Source organism: Nerophis lumbriciformis, linkage group LG02, assembly GCF_033978685.3.
Source record: "Nerophis lumbriciformis linkage group LG02, RoL_Nlum_v2.1, whole genome shotgun sequence".
NCBI classification, from domain to species: domain Eukaryota; kingdom Metazoa; phylum Chordata; class Actinopteri; order Syngnathiformes; family Syngnathidae; genus Nerophis; species Nerophis lumbriciformis.
Genome location: NC_084549.2, coordinates 63332560 through 63351190, shown reverse-complemented (window position 1 = coordinate 63351190; position 18631 = coordinate 63332560). Strand labels below are relative to the sequence as shown.

General features: G+C 38.4%; 1 protein-coding gene across 6 annotated transcripts in view; it reads right to left on the bottom strand.

Moving 5' to 3' along the window:
- The window catches only part of ehbp1 (EH domain binding protein 1), a 451976-nt gene that overhangs the window by 88871 nt on the left and 344474 nt on the right, over positions 1-18631 (bottom strand). For 5 of the 6 annotated variants that reach the window (XM_061966280.1, XM_061966321.1, XM_061966288.1 and 2 more), the window contains one exon: positions 6488-6611. In XM_061966280.1, the coding sequence (XP_061822264.1) occupies positions 6488-6611 (124 nt within the window). The remainder of the gene's footprint in view (positions 1-6487; positions 6612-18631) is intronic. The other variant, XM_061966296.1, reaches the window with a different exon arrangement.

Here is an 18631-nt window from a genome sequence, read left to right as displayed (position 1 = left end):
CGACCCGGGCCGGGCCCTCCGATTGGCTGGCGGCGGCGGCGCGGCAAGACTCATTAGAGCCCAGCAGTAATTAAGAGTTGTTAGAAAGCGAATTCTCCATCCGCAGATTAGAAAATTAAACTATTTACTGATTACATATTAATAGAAGACAACAATGGCGCTTGCCATAAGCTTGGAAGGCAACCAAGGAATAAATCTGTGTACTTAATTACCATAAACAATGGGGGCATAGAAATTGAGTTTTATGCACACTCCCTCCTGTAATGTGTCTGATATCAGAAGACACTTGACAATTCTTGTTCAATTATCTCTATTATTTAATGTGCTGTGAACTGCCTCCGAGTAAATAAATTAACCACCCCAATTACTTTGGATTCATCTGGGGAGGGCCGCCGCGTAATAGAAAGCGCCGCAGAAAAGTGCTGCATTGTGCCCCCGAGCCCCGGGGGGGGGGGGGGGGCGGAGAGAGAGGGAGAGTCGGGATGAGAGGATGAAGGGAGGAGCGGCTGTGGATCAATATGGGAGAACTTGGCTTGGAGGACTGCAAGGCCGCGGGTTGGAAAAGTCATGCGGACCCTAGCATGAAGGTGGTATGTCTTCATGGCGGAGACAACCCTGACTCTATTTTAGCCAACCAGAGGCATGAATATTTTTTGTGTAATTATTCATACTACTATATTTACTATTTTATTTGTAATGTCTCTGTTGTTGCGCCACACTATATGCTTATTTTGATTGCACTTTTTGTATTTTAACTATGTGAAGAGTAGAGATGTCTGATAAATGCTTTAAAATGTAATATCGGAAATTATCGGTATCGGGTTCAGAAAGTAAAATGTATGCCTTTTTAAAACGCCGCTGTGTACAGTACAGAGCGCCAATAAACCATAAAGGCACTGCCTTTGCGTGCCGGCCCAGTCACATAATATCTACGGCTTTTCACACACACAAGTGAATGCAATTCATACTTGGTCAACAGCCATACAGGTCACACCGAGGGTGGCCGTATAAACAACTTTAACACTGTTACAAATATGCGCCACACTGTGAACCCACACCAAACAAGAATGACAAACACATTTCGGGAGAACATCCGCACCGTAACGCAACATGAACACAACAGAACATATACCCAGAACACCTTGCAGCACTGACTCTCCCGGGACGCTACAATATACGTGTTGCCTTCATTATACGACTTATATAAGACTTTTAAAGTCATTTTGATAGTAGGCTAATATAGCTTATATAGACACTTACATCATGTGTTGCCTTCATTATAAGACTTATATAAGACTATTAAAGTCATTTTGATAGTAGGCTAATATAGCTAATATAGACACTTACATCATGTGTTGCCTTCATTATAACACTCATATAAGACTTTTAAAGTCATTTTGATAGTAGGCTAATATAGCTAATATAGACACTTACATCATGTGTTGCCTTCATTATAACACTTATATAAGACTTTTAAAGTCATTTTCATAGTAGGCTAATATAGCCACTTACATCATGTGTTGCCTTCATTATAAGACTTATATAAGACTTTTAAAGGTATTTTGATAGTAGGCTAATATAGCTAATATGGACACTTACATCATGTGTTGCCTTCATTATAACACTTATATAAGACTATTAAAGTAATTTTGATAGTAGGCTAATATAGCCAATATAGACACTTACATCATGTGTTGCCTTCATTATAAGACTTACATAAGACTTTTAAAGTCATTTTGATAGTAGGCTAATATAGACACTTACATCATGTGTTGCCTTCATTATAAGACGTATATAAGACTTTTAAAGTAATTTTGATAGGAGGCTAATATAGCCACTTACATAATGTGTTGCCTTCATTATAACACTTATATACCGGTAAGTCTATTATAGTAATTTTCATAGTAGTTTAATATAACTAATATAGACACTTACATCATGTGTTGCCTTCATTATGAGATGTATATAAGACTTTTAAAGTCATTTTGATAGTAGGCTAATATACAGTAGCTACTTACATAATGTGTTGCCTTCATTATAAGACTCATATAAGACTATTAAAGTCATTTTGATAGTCGGCTAATATGGCTAATATAGACACTTACATCATGTGTTGTCTTCATTATGAGATGTATATAAGACTTTTAAAGTACTTTTGATAGTAGGCTAATATGGCTAATATAGACACTTAACATCATGTGTTGCCTTCATTATAAGACTTATACAAGACTTTTAAAGTCATTTTGATAGTAGGCTAATATAGCTAATACAGACACATCATGTGTTGCCTTCATTATGAGATGTATATAAGACTTTTAAAGTCATTTTGATAGTAGGCTAATATACAGTAGCTACTTACATAATGTGTTGCCTTCATTATAAGACTCATATAAGACTATTAAAGTCATTTTGATAGTCGGCTAATATAGCTAATATAGACACTTACATCATGTGTTGCCTTCATTATGAGATGTATATAAGACTTTTAAAGTAATTTTGATAGTAGGCTAATATAGCTAATATAGACACTTACATCATGTGTTGCCTTCATTATAACACTTATATAAGACTTTTAAAGTCATTTTCATAGTAGGCTAATATAGACACTTACATCATGTGTTGCCTTCATTATAAGACTTATATAAGACTTCTAAAGTAATTTTGATAGTAGGCTAATATAGCCACTTACATCATGTGTTGCTTTCATTATAAGACTTATATAAGACTTTTAAAGTCATTTTGATAGTAGGCTAATATAGCCACTTACATCATGTGTTGCTTTCATTATAAGACTTATATAAGACTTTAAAGTCATTTTGATAGTAGGCTAATATAGCCACTTACATCATGTGTTGCTTTCATTATAAGACTTATATAAGACTTTAAAGTCATTTTGATAGTAGGCTAATATAGCCACTTACATAATGTGTTGCCTTCATTATAACACTTATATAAGACTTCTAAAGTCATTTTGATAGTAGGCTAATATAGCCACTTACATAATGTGTTGCCTTCATTATAACACTTATATAAGACTTCTAAAGTCATTTTGATAGTAGGCTAATATAGCCACTTACATCATGTGTTGCCTTCATTATAACACTTATATAAGACTTGTAATTTTTTGTGGCCCCAGACAGATTTATTTTTGTATTGTTGGTCCAATATGGCTCTTTCAACATTTTGGGGTTGCCGACCCCTGACATAGACGGATGAGCGGGTTCGAGTGTATTGATGATGCGAAGGGAAATAAAAGTGCAGATGTTGGTATAAAAAAAAAACAAGTGACTCCAGTCCAACATTTGCTGCGTTATCCTCCACCGTAGCGAGGAGCAAGGTGACCTCGGCGGCTGAGGTGATAAAGGTGACTTCAGTGAGCACCTGTCAACGCTCGGACGCCTGCGGACGTTGGACTGAGGGCACAATCCATAAGCCAGCGGATGAGTTTGTGCAGGGATAATAGTGGAAAGCGAAGAGCAATTTTATGGAAGGTTTCATATTTGGGAGAGAAAGGGTTTCTTTTATTCCCTACATTTGTTGTCTGCTTGGCGTGTTGCGTCCAGCACCTTTTCTCATTCCCGCTCGCCACTGATGCTACGAGGACAAGGCAAGCGAGGTGAATTCCTCCCCCTGATATCCTTTTCCTTATTTCGTCCTTCCCTGTTGTCCCTCCCTGATATTCCCCACACGGGGGCTGAAGGTGGAGGCGTATATATCTTTATATAAATACAAAAAAAGTGAGAAATCTTTACGGTTGAAGGTGTTTGAGAGTAAATAACCTGGCGTCTTGCCGGCGAGCGGCTGCTTTATCAGCGGGCGGAGGAGGAGGAGGAGGAGGGGGGGAAACGGGTTCTTCACGCCGACACAATGGCAGGCGCTCCGACAGGGGGAAGAGGGCACGGAGGCAGGGAGGGAGGCGGAGAAGAGTAAAGCCAAACACAACAAACGCGGGAGAAGATAGTGGTGATACGGGCAGCCAAATGGGATGGGGAAGGTGAGCTTAAATGCCGCCACCCCGAATTCCTTCTCTGAAAAACCTCCTCTTTACTTCCTTATGGGGATGCTGTCCACCATCTTGCTGCTCATGTCACATGACACACATTCTAGTAACAAGTTGAGACTAAAAACAACCGATTATCTTTTTTTTTTTTTTACTACAACATACCGTAAATTCCGGACTGTAAGTCGCTACTTTTCCCTCCGCTTTGCACCCTGCGGCTTATAAAACGGTGCGGCTAATTTAACGGAATGTTGTTGCATTAGCTCGTTTTAGTGCAGGATAAAAGAGCAGCATCAGGTATTTACAGAACGAATATTGCCTTTACAAAATAAGGTGCAGAATAATGCCTTTACAAAATAAGGTGCAGAATATTGCCTGTACAAAATCCATCCATCCATCCATTTTCTACCGCTTATTCCCTTTTGGGGTCGCGGGGGGGCGCTGAAGCCTATCTCAGCTACAATCAGGCGGAAGGCGGGGTACACCCTAGACAAGTCGCCACCTCATCCCAGGGCCAACACAGATAGACAGACAACATTCACACTCACATTCACACACTAGGGCCAATTTAGTGTTGCCAATCAACTTATGCCCAGGTGCATGTCTTTGGAGGTGGGAGGAAGCCGGAGTACCCGGAGGGAACCCACGCAGTCACGGGGAGAACATGCAAACTCCACACAGAAAGATCCCGAGCCCGGGATTGAACCCAAGACTACTCGGGACCTTCGTATTGTGAGGCAGATGCACTAACCCCTCTTCCACTGTGCTGCCCAAACCTTTACAAAATAAGGTGCAGAATATTGCATTTACAAAATAAGGTGCAGAATATTGCCTTTAAAAAATAAGGTGAAGAATATTGCCTTTACAAAATAAGGTGCAGAATGTTGCATTTACAAAATAAAGGGCAGAATGTTGCCCTTATAAAATAAGTTGCAGAATGTTGCATTTACCAAATAAGGTGCAGAATGTCTGCATTTAGGCCCTGTAATGAGGTGGAGACTTGTCCAGGGTGTACACAGCCTTCCGCCCGATTGTAGCTGAGATAGGCTCCAACGACCCCCCGTGACCCCAAAAGGGGCAAGCGGTAGAAAATGGATGGATGGATGATGTCTGCATATACAAAATAAAGGGCAGAATGTTGCCTTTATAAAATAAGGTGCAGAATGTTGCATTTACAAAATAAGGTGCAGAATGTTGCATTTACCAAATAAGGTGCAGAATGTTGCATTTACCAAATAAGGTGCAGAATGTTGCATATACACAATAAGGTGCAGAATGTTGCATATACACAATAAGGTGCAGAATGTTGCCTTTACAAAATAAGGTGCAGAATGTTGCCTTTACAAAATAAGGTGCAGAATGTTGCCTTTACAAAACAAGGTGCAGAATGTTGCATAAACAAAATAAGGTGCAGAATGTTGCATAAACAAAATAAGGTGCAGAATGTTGCCTTTACAAAAGAAGGTGCAGAATATTGCCTTTACAAAATAAGGTTCAGAATGTTGCCTTTACAAAATAAGGTGCAGAATGTTGCCTTTACAAAATAAGGTGCAGAATGTTGCCTTTACAAAATAAGGTGCAGAATGTTGCTTTTACAAAATAAGGTGCAGAATGTTGCCTTTACAAAATAAGGTGCAGAATGTTGCCTTTACAAAATAAGGTGCAGAATGTTTGCATTTACAAAAAGCTGCAGATATAAATGGATATAAAACAGGAGCTGTGTGTGAAATGGCCGTCAAGGGAGAAGCTTCAGTACAGCAGATGGGACGTTATTATCCAATTCCACTCACGCGGTGTCATGTCTTCTCAACAAGGCATCACCCTCGGCCCAATCTCAGTCGTCTCCGTGCTCCGCACTTTGCACGCGTGGGTTTGTCAGCTGTGTCAACGCTCGCGTCACCTTTTTTTTGGTACATTCACCCCAAAACACACCCCGCGTTTACTTTTCGCCCGCCTTTGACTCACCCCCGTCCTTCCTTACGCGGCATATCAAGCGAGGCCAGATATGTACTCGGGGAGTGTGTGTGTATGTGTGTGTGTGTGTGTGTGTGTGTGTGTGTGTGTGTGTGTGTGTGTGTGTGTGTGTGTGCGTCCGTGCATGGCTGAGCGCACTGTTCAATAGTGCGCGGGCTGGCTGGCAAAAGCGAACTTTGGGCCGGGGCTGCGCTATCACGCCCAGTTATCGTTTCCCCCCATGAAGGGCTCCCTTATCACCCCAACCCAGAGAGGTCTCCCTTCTTCTCCCATCCCCTCACCCACTCCTCTCTCCCTCCCTTCACGCCCATTCTCCTCCCTTGCCCCCTCCTTTCATACCCACCCTGCGCAACCGTGAGGGCGGGGTGGGGGCGCCACGGGCTTCAAAGATTCTCTCCTGTTGACGCCTCACTCTCTCTCTCTCTCTCTCTCTCTCTCTCCGTGTGTGTGTGTGTGTGTGTGTACGCTCAATTTGCCAAAACAGTTTTTCCAGTGTAATTGGGCTTGGGGTACCTGTGTCCATGAGATAGCGCAGCCTCTTCTCCACGCGAGCCGCTCGGGCGTCTATGTGCCTCTGCTCGCTCTCCAGCGCAGACAGCTCCCCGACCACATACTGACTCGCGTCTTTGAACGCCTTCTGTCGGCCGCCAGGGAGAGAGGGAGAGAGAGAGAGAGAGAGAGAGAGAGAGAGAGAGAGAGAGAGAGAGAGAGAGAGAGAGAACATGGTTAGGTAGGAGGAGGAGAAGAAGGGTAGAGCGATACGGCATGAAAGAGAATGGAGGAACACAGACATGGATGGAAGCCAAAAACAAAGAAAGTAATTCTGTCCACTCATCAACAAGACAGCGGTCCTCAAACTTTTTTCCACAGAGTACCCGCCTCAGAAAACACACGGCTCTCCAAGTACACCTCCAAAACGGCTAATAATTAGAAATGTCCGATAATGGCTTTTTTGCCGATATCCGATATTGTGCAACTCTTAAATACCGATTCCGATATCAACCGATACCGATATATACAGTCGTGGAATTAACACATTATTATGCCTAATTTTGTTGTGATGCCCCGCTGGATGCATTAAACAATGTAACAAGTTTTTCCAAAATAAATCAACTCAAGTTATGGAAAAAAAAAATGTCAACATGGCACTGCCATATTTATTATTGATTTTTTTTTTTTAACATGCCTCAAAACAGCAGCTTGGAATTTGGGACATGCTCTCCCTGAGAGAGCATGAGGAGGTTGAGGTGGGCGGGGTTGAGGTGGGGGAAGGAGGTAGCGGGGGGTGTATATTGTAGCGTCCCGGAAGAGTTAGTGCTGCAAGGGGTTCTGGGTATTTGTTCTGTTGTGTAAAGTATCAAACAACAGAAGAATAAGTGTTTATTACATTTTAACAGAAGTGTAGATAGAACATGTTAAAAGAGAAAGTAAGCAGATATTATCAGTAAATGAACAAGAAGATTAATAATTAATTTTTACAGCTTGTCCCTCATAATTTTGACAAAATAATAGAATGATAAATGACACAATATGTTACTGCATATGTCAGCAGACACATTAGGAGTCTTTGTTTGCTTACTTACTACTAAAAGACAAGTTGTCTTGTATGTTCACTATTTTATTTAAGGACAAACTTGCAATAACAAACATATGTTTAATGTACCCTAATTTTTTTTTGTTAAAATAAAGCCAATATTGCATTTTTTTGTGGTCCCCTTTATTTAGAAAAGTACCGAAAAGTATCGAAATACATTTTGGTACCGGTACCAAAATATTGGTATCGGGACAACACTAGTGTACACACACGGACTTATTTGTACACTTTTAATCAGTGTGACTCAAAACATGTTCAGTACAGTTTGCATTAGCAACAGGTGGACCCTGGAACAGACTACAGATGATCACAGCCTCCTGTCGGTTCAGCAGCCTCAGCCTGGCATATTCCTTCTTGGTAGGGATGTAACGATAAACGGCCAACATGATAAACCGCAGTAAAACTTCCCACCGCTAGAAAAAAAAAAAAGGCTAAAGACACCTTTTTAATCAGGCTTTTTACTAATCATCTGTTTTTTGTTATTTCATTGTGTTGTTTTTTAATCATTAATAGTTCTACTATTTTTCACTGAATGTTATGTTTTGATTAACTTATTAATGTAACATTTATATTATAATTCTTTTTATTTTTACATACATTTTATCATATGTTTTATACCAGGAGTCACCAACCTTTTTGAAACCAAGAGCTACTTCTTGGGTACTGATTAATGCGAAGGGCTACCAGTTTGATACACACTTAAATAAATTGCCAGAAATAACCAATTTGCTCAATTTACCTTTAACTCTATGTTATTATTAATAATTAATGATATTTATCTTTTACGGAAGGTTTTTTTGTAGAGAATAAATGATGAAAAAAACACTTAATTGAACGGTTTAAAAGAGGAGAAAACACGAAATAAATGAAAATTAAATTTTGAAACATAGTTTATCTTCAATTTCGACTCTTTAAAATTCAAAATTCAACCGAAAAAAAGAAGAGAAAAACTAGCTAATTCGAATCTTTTTGAAAAATTAAAAAAATAATTTATGGAACATCATTAGTAATTTTTCCTGATTAAGATTAATTTTAGAATTTTGATGACATTTTTTAAACAGGTTAAAATCCAATCTGCACTTTGTTAGAATATATAACAAATTGGACCAAGCTATATTTCTAACAAAGACAAATCATTATTTCTTCTAGATTTTCCAGAACAAAAATTTTAAAAGAAATTCAAAAGACTTTGAAATAAGATTTATATTTGATTCTACAGATTTTCTAGATTTGCCAGAATAATTTTTTTGAATTTTAATCATAATAAGTTTGAAGAAATATTTCACAAATATTCTTTGTTGAAAAAACAGATGCTAAAATGAAGAATTAAATTAAAATGTGTTTATTATTCTTTACAATAAAAAAGTTTTTTTTACTTGAACATTGATTTAAATTGTCAGGAAAGAAGAGGAAGGAATTTAAAAGGTAAAAAGGTATGTGTTTAAAAATCCTAAAATCATTTTTAAAGTTGTATTTTTTCTCTAAAATGATCTTTCTGAAAGTTATAAGAAGTAAAGTAAAAAAATAAATGAATTTATTTAAACAAGTGAAGACCAAGTCTTTAAAATATTTTCTTGGATTTTCAAATTCTATTTGAGTTTTGTCTCTCTTAGAATTAAACATGTTGAGCAAAGCGAGACCAGCTTGCTAGTAAATAAATAAAATTTAAAATATAGAGGCAGCTCACTGGTAAGTGCTGCTATTTGAGCTATTTTTAGAACAGGCCAGCGGGCTACTCATCTGGTCCTTACGGGCGACCTGGGCACTGCGTTAGTGACCCCTGTTTTATACTATTTTAAAAAAATAATTTGAGTTATTCTCCAGTTTTACCTCAAATCCTTGGTGCCATGCCATGTTTTTGCTTTATTATCATCAATAGTGCTGTGTCTTTCTCTCTCTCTCTCTCTCTCTCTCTGTGTGTGTGTGTTCTTGTTTTTCTACCCTTCTTGAGACATCAACAAGGAAAAGTAGCTTCCATATGAGGAGGTGTGAACAAGTTAGGACATAAATCATGAACCCAATACGGAAAACCATTGCTTCTTATAGAGAATGTCTCATTTGGTGGTGAAATCTATCAAAATGAGGGTGGTCCCAAAAAGGAGGGATTTTTCAAATCGACTGTGTGTCGGTTTTAAAAGTGCTCCCCCTCTGGTCAACATTTGGAAATAACAAGTGTGTGTAAAAATTTGAAGCGCTCCCCCTCTGGCCAACATATATAATAAGTGTGTGTAAGAAATTGAAATGTATACAGAGACATACTGTAATAACTTGAAGTAAATAATGAAGATAAAAAAACAATTACAAACCAAAAATTCCAAAAAAAAAGAAGAAATTAACTAAAAGCAGTGTTTTTCTCACAATGTGTCGACTTTTTTTCTTATAAAATTGGGAACAATATCTCATATTCAAAATATTACTTTTTTATGTAAAATTATTACTTTTTAATGCAAAATGGTGATATTTGTCATATAAAATTCTGACTTTTATCACAATATTGCCTTTTTTTTTTGTTCTTGTAAAATAGTTACCTTTTTTTAAAGTTAAATTCCGATTATTTTTATAATATTGCCAACATTTTTAAGTTTTCTTATAAAATTGTGACTATTGTTGAGTAAAATTACGACTCTTTTCATAAATTTGCCAAAATTTTAAGCTGTTCTTGTAAAATTTTGACTGTTGAGTAAAATTCCAACTTTTATCATAATATTGCACACATGTTCAGTTTTTCTTGTAAAATTGTGACTGTTGAGTAAAATTCCAACTTTCATCATAATATTGCACAAATGTTCAGTTTTTCTTGTAGAATTTTGACTTGCGTTGAGTAAAATGACGACTTTTATTATAATACTGCCAAAATTCTAAGTTTTTCTTGTGAAATTGTGACTTTTTTCTTGTGAAATTCCAACTCATTTTTCACAACAAGCTTTTTTATATTTGCATAGCATGTATATATTATTAATGTTGTAAATACACTTCTTTATATATCCAGAAAGGGTGGTCCTAAAAATGCTGGCATTTTTCTCAGGTCTCAAGAAGGTAAAAAATACAAGAATGTGTGTGTGTGTGTGTGTGTGTGTGTGTGTGTGTGTGTGTGTGTGTTCTTGTATTTCTACCCTTCCTGAGACATCAACAAGGAAAAGTACCTTCCATATGAGAAATTAAGCCATAAATCATGGTCCCAATACGAAAAACCATTGCATCTAACAGAGAATGTCTCATTTTCACCCCTGGTGGTGAAATCTATCAAAATGAGGGTGGTCCCAAAAAGGAGGGATTTTTCAAATCGACTGTGTGTCGGTTTTAAAAGTGCTCTTCCTCTGGCCAACAGATGTAATAACAAGTGTGTGTAAGAAATTGAAATGTGCCCCCTTTGGCCACAATTTATAAACAATTAAAATAATATGTATGTAGAAACATACTGTAATAACTTGAAGTAAATAATGAAGATTAAAAACCAATTCCAAAAAAATAAATAAATAAATAAATTAACTAAAAGCAGTCTTTTTCTCACAATGTGTCGTCTTTTTGTCTTATAAAATTGGGAACAATTTCTCATATTCTTTCTGTTTCTATAATAGGGCAATACTTTCTCGGAAAATTATTACTTTTTTAATATAAAATGATTACTTTTTATGACATTTGTCATATATAATTCTGACTTTTATCACAATATTGCCTTTTTTTGTTGTTCTTGTAAAATAGTGACAAAATTCAGATTACTATTAAAATATTACCAAAATTGTAAAGTTGTTTTTAATAAAATTGTGACTTGTTGAGTAAAATTACGACTCTTTTCATAAATTTGCCAACATTTTAAGCTGTTCTTGTAAAATTGTGACTGTTGAAAAAAATTCCAAAGTTTAGCATAATATTGCACAAATGTTCAGTTTTTACTTGTAAAATGTTGACTTGTGTTGAGTAAAATGACGACTTTTATTATAATACTGCCAAAATTCTAAGTTTTTCTTGTGATATTGTGACCTTTTTCTTGTGAAATTCCAACGCATTTTTCACAACAAGCTTTTTTATATTTGCATAGTATTTATACATTATTAATGTTGTAAATACAAATCTTTATACATCTAGAAAGGGTGGTCCTAAAGAGGTAGGCATGATTCGGAGGTCTCAAGAAGGTAACAAACACAAGAATGTGTGTGTGTGTGTTTTGTTCTTTTCGTCTATTATTGTTTTTGTTTGTTTTGTTATGTTATGTACATCACTTTGGGTTTGCCACTTGCCTGTGCATGAAAAGTTCCATATAAAAAAAGTTAGATTGTATTTGAATGCGAAGAAGAATATGCACGAAAATGCATACAGCAAGAAGTTGTTCTCACAAATGAGATATGTTCATATTAAGGCTGTCATTGATTAATTGATTAAATCAGATTAATCACATGATTATTTGCTTGCATGAATACAATTTGCTTAAGTGTCATACAGGAACATTTTTTAAATGTATTTACTGAACTGACAGTCATAGATTTCATGGTCTTCTTATATGTAATTAAATGCATGTAAAGAGGCTCCATGGGAAACAAATTGCTCAACAACTTAAGTTTAAGGCAAAATTAAAAAAATATCCAAATAAAGTAAATAAAACAATAAGCTGCTTAGCTTCTGGTTGGTTGTTGGTGTTGCCTGGTCGACAACAAACCGGTCAAGGTTTCCACTGATATTTATTTTGACCACTACTAGCAGCATGCTGTTTAACGTCACACAATCATTCACCATGATACGCAAACCACGCAGTATACTTTGTTTTACAATACACTGTATTTTCCGGACTATAGAGCGCAATGGGATATAATCTGCACACACTAAATTTTAGAAGAAAGAAACATTTTTCCATTTAATAGCCGCACCCGAATATAAGCCAAGTTGTGAAATTACTTATTTACACAGACCCACGAGCTGCGGAAGCAAGCTCTCAAATCAGATGAGCAGACTCAACGTTTTGTTGAATTTACTGAGGAATTTGTGAAACTAAAACAATATAAAAATAATGCCATTGTAAGTTAATAATACTAGCACAGACACTCGCAAACGTGTTAGCATACTACCGTATTTTTCGGACTATAAGTCGCAGTTTTTTTCATAGTTTGGCCGGGCTCCAGTGCAGAGGTGGGTAGTAACGCGCTACATTTACTCCGTTACATCTACTTGAGTAACTTTTGGGATAAATTGTACTTCTAAGAGTAGTTTTAATGCAACATACTTTTACTTTTACTTAAGTATATTTATAGAGAAGGAACGCTACTTTTACTCCGCTACTTTTATCTACATTCAGCTCGCTACTCGCTACTAATTTTTATCGATCTGTTAATGCACGCTTTGTTTGTTTTGGTCTGTCAGACAGACCTTCAAAGTGCCTGCCTTACTGGTGACGTTTCACTCCGTTCCACCAATCAGATGCAGTCACTGATGACGTTGGACCAATCAAACAGAGCCAGGTGGTCACATGACCTGACTTAAACAAGTTGAAAAACTTATGGGGGTGTTACCATTTAGTGGTCAATTGTACGGAATGTGTACTGTTCTGTGCAATCTAATAATAAAAGTTCCAATCAATCAATCAAAAGTGTGAAGGAAAAAAGATACTTTTTTATTCCAACCGTACATCCCGTCAAAAGCCTAAAGACTGACCCCACATGAGGACGTTCCTGTCTTCACAATAAAAGTGCCGCTCCATCGCGCCTGCGCTTTCAAAATAAGAGTCTCCGAAAGCCAGCGCAAACAAGCTAGCAAGCTACGGAGTTTGACGCCAATATATTTCTTGTAAAGTGTATAAAAACGAATATGGAAGCTGGAAAAAATAAGATGCCAAAAACTCACCACTATGTGGTATTAGACAGAAAGGAGGAACTTTTCTTCTCCTCCATTTGAAAACGTGGACGTTATCATCACTACTGTCTGATTACAATCAACGCAAGTCATCAGAATCAGGTAATACACCAACTTATATTCTAGTCTTCATGAAAGAAAGGAATCTATATGTCAAACATGCATGTATATTCATTAAAACACCTTTAACATGTAAACAAAAACAGCAAAATAAATACATATAAATTATATACTGTATATATCAATGTATATGTATGTATATATATATATATATATATATATATATATATATATATATATATATATATATATATATATATACATATACAGTATATATATATATATATATATATATATATATATATATATATATATGATATGAGTGTGTATGTTACTCATCAGTTACTCAGTACTTGAGTAGTTTTTTCACAACATACTTTTTACTTTTACTCAAGTAAATATTTGGGTGACTACTCGTTACTTTTACTTGAGTAATAAATCTCTAAAGTAACAGTACTCTTACTTGAGTACAATTTCTGGCTACTCTACCCACCTCTGCTCCAGTGCGACTTATATATGTTTTTTTCTTTTTTTCGGCAGGTGCGACTTATACTCCGAAAAATACGGTAGCTAACAATGTTAGCTTCAACTTCATTCACAGCTTCTAGCGTCGTAAGCATTAGCTAATATGCTAGCATGTTTATGAGTGTCTGTGTTAGTATTAACATACAACGACATTCTTTTTGTATTGTTTCAGTTTCACAAATTAATTGAAACGTCACCGTGGAGTTATCGAGTCTGTTTAGCTGATAGGAGAGCTAGCTTCCGTAGCTAGTGGGTCCATGACAATGACTTCTGTTTTGTTTGGTCAGCCGTTTTACAGCCCTGTTACAGACACCGTTTGTAAACAATTATAATACGTAAATAAACATTTATAAATAGGGATGTCCGATAATATCGGACTGGCCGATAAATGCTTTAAAATGTAATGTCGGAAATTATCGGTATCGGTTTCAAAATTATCGCTATCGGTTTCAAAAAGTAACATTTTTGACTTTTTAAAACGCCGCTGTTTACACGGACGTAGGGAGACGTACAGAGCGCCAATAAACCTTAAAGGCACTGCCTTTGCGTGCCGGCCCAGCCACATAATATATGCGGCTTTAACACACACACAAGTGAATGCAATCCATACTTGGTCAACAGCCATACAGGTCACACTGAGGGTGGCCGTATAAACAACTTTAACACTGTTACAAATAAGCGCCGCACTATGAACCCACACCAAACAAGAATGACAAACACATTTCGGGAGAACATCCGCACCGTAACACAACACAACAAATATCCACAACCCCTTGCAGCACTAACTCTTCCAGGACGCTACAATACACCCCCCCCCCCTAACCCAACCTCCTCATGCTCTCTCAGGGAGAGCATGTCCCAAATTCCAAGCTGCTGTTTTGAGGCATGTTAGAAAAAAAAAATAATGCACTTTGTGACTTCAATAATAAATATGGCAGTGGCATTTTTTTCCATAACTTGAGTTGATTTATTTTGGAAAACCTTGTTACATTGTTTTGGGCATCACAACAAAATTAGGCATAATAATGTGTTAATTTCACGACTGTATATATCGGTATCGGTTGATATCGGAATCGGTAATTAAGAGTTGGACAATATCGGAATATCGGATATCGGCAAAAAAGCCATTATCGGACATCCCTAAAAAATGTTTTTCTTCTGAAAATTTAGTGGGTGTGGATTTTCTGTAGTCCAAAACATATGGTGAACATTCTAATTGATTGTGAAGCAATAACAAACATGCAAAAGATGCAAAAGATGGCTTTCTAACTAACCCTTTCCTTTAGTTTCACCGTAAAAGTTGCATTCAGGGTCCATGCGACGCGACACACAAGTGGTCACGTTGGAACCGTTTACACTTCACACAGCCGCCATTAACTGGCTATTCCACAGATTCATTTATTTAAATTCACTACTGAGGCTGCATGTGAAAATATCTCCTTTTTACTGCTGATGCACTTCCTTTTTCTTAATGGGAAGAAGTGTGCAGGGGAAAGTTTTTTTTTTCTCTCTCTCTTCTTCCACCCAGGCCAGCACTTTTCCCTTTGCTCTCTCTCTCTCTCGAGCCTGCATCTGTGTGTGTGTGTGTGTGTGTGTTGATTCCCTGCAGCCCTTCACCCTCCCCTCCCCGCGCGCTCTCGCTCTATCGCCATATTTTTCCTTGGCAAATCAATTTTACACATGATCAGCCCACTCCCCTTGCCGTGCTCGGCCCAGCCGTAATTAAGAGGAGGGAAATTACCATATATATTATATTAATGCAAACATCATTCAGCAGGTAATTCTTGGCTGATCGGGATAATGGAAAGGTTGAACACCCATTAACCCTGCAGCCCAGGCGGCGCTGGGTGTGTGTGTTTGTGTGCGTGTGTGTGCGTGTGTTTGTGTGTGTGTGTGTGCGTGTGAATGTGGGGTCGCCGATAGAGGAGAGGGCTGCCTGGGAAGAGAGATTCACCCCACTGTCTCCACTGACACACACTCATTGAAATTATAGCAGTCTTTTACACACACACACTTTGTGCACTCAAGTTCAAACACAGGCCGAGATGAGTGAATGTGTGTGTGTGTGTGTGTGTGTGTGTGTGTGTGTGTGTGTGTGTGTGTGTGTGTGCACTGTAAAGATGCGCACATATTGTGCAAATACACATTCTTCCAGTTGATAGTGAAGTGAATTATATTTATATAGCGCTTTTCTCTAGTGACTCAAAGTGCTTTACATAGTGAAACCCAATATCTAAGTTACATTTTTAAACCAGTGTGGGTGGCACTGGGAGCAGGTGGGTAAAGTGTCTTGCCCAAGGACACAACGGCAGTGACTAGGATGGCGGAAGCGGGGATCGAACCTGGAACCCTCAAGTTGCTGGCACGGCCACTCTACCAACCGAGCTATACCGCCCATTGTTATGATAAAAATGGCAGTGTGTTAGATCAATGTGTTAGGGCTGGACAATTAATTGTTGATTTCGATTTTGATTATGGCTTCTCACTTTCATGAAAATTAGAGATGTCGATGCCGAGAAATGCTTTAAAATGTAATATCGGAAATTATCGGTATCGGTTTCAACCTCCCAATTTTCCCGGGAGACTCCCGAATTTCAGTGCCCCTCCCGAAAATCTCCCGGGGCAACCATTCTCCTGAAATTTCTCCCGATTTCCACCCGGACAACATTATTGGGGGCGTGCCTTAAAGGGGAACATTATCACAATTTCAGAAGGGTTAAAACCATTAAAAATCAGTTCCCAGTGGCTTATTTTATTTTTCGAAGTTTTTTTCAAAATTTTACCCATCACGCAATATCCCTAAAAAAAGCTTCAAAGTGCCTGATTTTAACCATCGTTATATACACCCGTCCATTTTCCTGATGCCAACTCAAACAAACATGGCGCATAGAACAGCAAGCTACAGCGACATTAGCTCGGATTCAGACTCGGATTTCAGCGGCTTAAGCGATTCAACAGATTACGCATGTATTGAAACGGATGGTTGTACTGTGGAGGCAGGTAGCGAAAACGAAATTGAAGAAGAAACTGAAGCTATTGAGCCATATCGGTTTGAACCGTATGCAAGCGAAACCGACGAAAACGACACGACAGCCAGCGACACGGGAGAAAGCGAGGACGAATTCGGCGATCGCCTTCTAACCAACGATTGGTATGTGTTTGTTTGGCATTAAAGGAAACTAACAACTATGAACTAGGTTTACAGCATATGAAATACATTTGGCAACAACATGCACTTTGAGAGTGCAGACAGCCCAATTTTCATTAATTAATATATTCTGTAGACATACCCTCATCCGCTCTCTTTTCCTGAAAGCTGATCTGTCCAGTTTTGGAGTTGATGTCAGCAGGCCAGGGAAGCTAGGGTCGATAGGGGGTTTAGCTCGCTCGTCTGCGGGAACAAACTGCCGCCATTGCTTGCCGTGCTACCGAGGTCCTTTGTCCCTGAATTGCTCACACACTCCGGCAAATTCAATGGGGGTCTGGCGGCAGATTTCTTTGACTTTATCGTTGGAAATGCATCTGCTTTGAGTGTCGCAGGATATCCACACATTCTTGCCATCTCTGTCGTAGCATAGCTTTCGTTGGTAAAGTGTGCGGAACAAACGTCCAATTTCTTGCCACTTTCGCATCTTTGGGCCACTGGTGCAACTTGAATCCGTCCCTGTTCGTGTTGTTACACCCTCCGACAACACACCGACGAGGCATGATGTCTCCAAGGTACGGAAAACAGTCGAAAAAACGGAAAATAACAGAGCTGATTTGACTCGGTGTTTGAGAAAATGGCGGATTGCTTCCCGTTGTGACGTCATCGCTCCGAGAGCGAATATTAGAAAGGCGCTTAATTCGCCAAAATTCACCCATTTAGAGTTCGGAAATCGGTTAAAAAAAAAAAAGGTCTTTTTTCTGCAACATCAAGGTATATATAGACGCTTACATAGGTCTGGTGATAATGTTCCCCTTTAAAGGCACTACCTTTAGCGTCCTCTACAACCTATCGTCAAGTCTGCTTTTCCTCCATACATACAGCGTGCCGGCCCAGTCACATAATATACAGTATAAAGCTTTTACACACACATAAGTAAATGCAAGCATACTTGGTCAACAGCCATACAGGTCACACTGAGGGTGGCCGTATAAACAACTTTAACACTGTTACAAATATGCGCCACACTGTGAACCCACACCAAACAATCAATCAATCAATGTTTATTTATATAGCCCTAAATCACAAGTGTCTCAAAGGGCTGCACAAGCCACAACGACATCCTAAGTACAGAGCCCACATAAGGGCAAGGAAAAACTCACACCAGTGGGACGTCGATGTGAATGACTATGAGAAACCTTGGAGAGGACCGCATATGTGGATAACCACCTCCCCCTCTAGGGGAGACCGAAAGCAATGGATGTCGAGTGGGTCTGACATAATATTGTGAAAGTCCAGTCCATAGTGGATCCAACATATCAGCGAAAGTCCAGTCCACAGTGGATCCAACATAATAGTGAGAGTCCAGTCCGTAGTGGGGCCAGCAGGAAACCATCCCGAGCGGAGACGGGTCAATGACAAACACATTTCGGGAGAACATCCGCACCGTAACACAACATCAACACATCAGAACAAATACCCAGAACCCCTT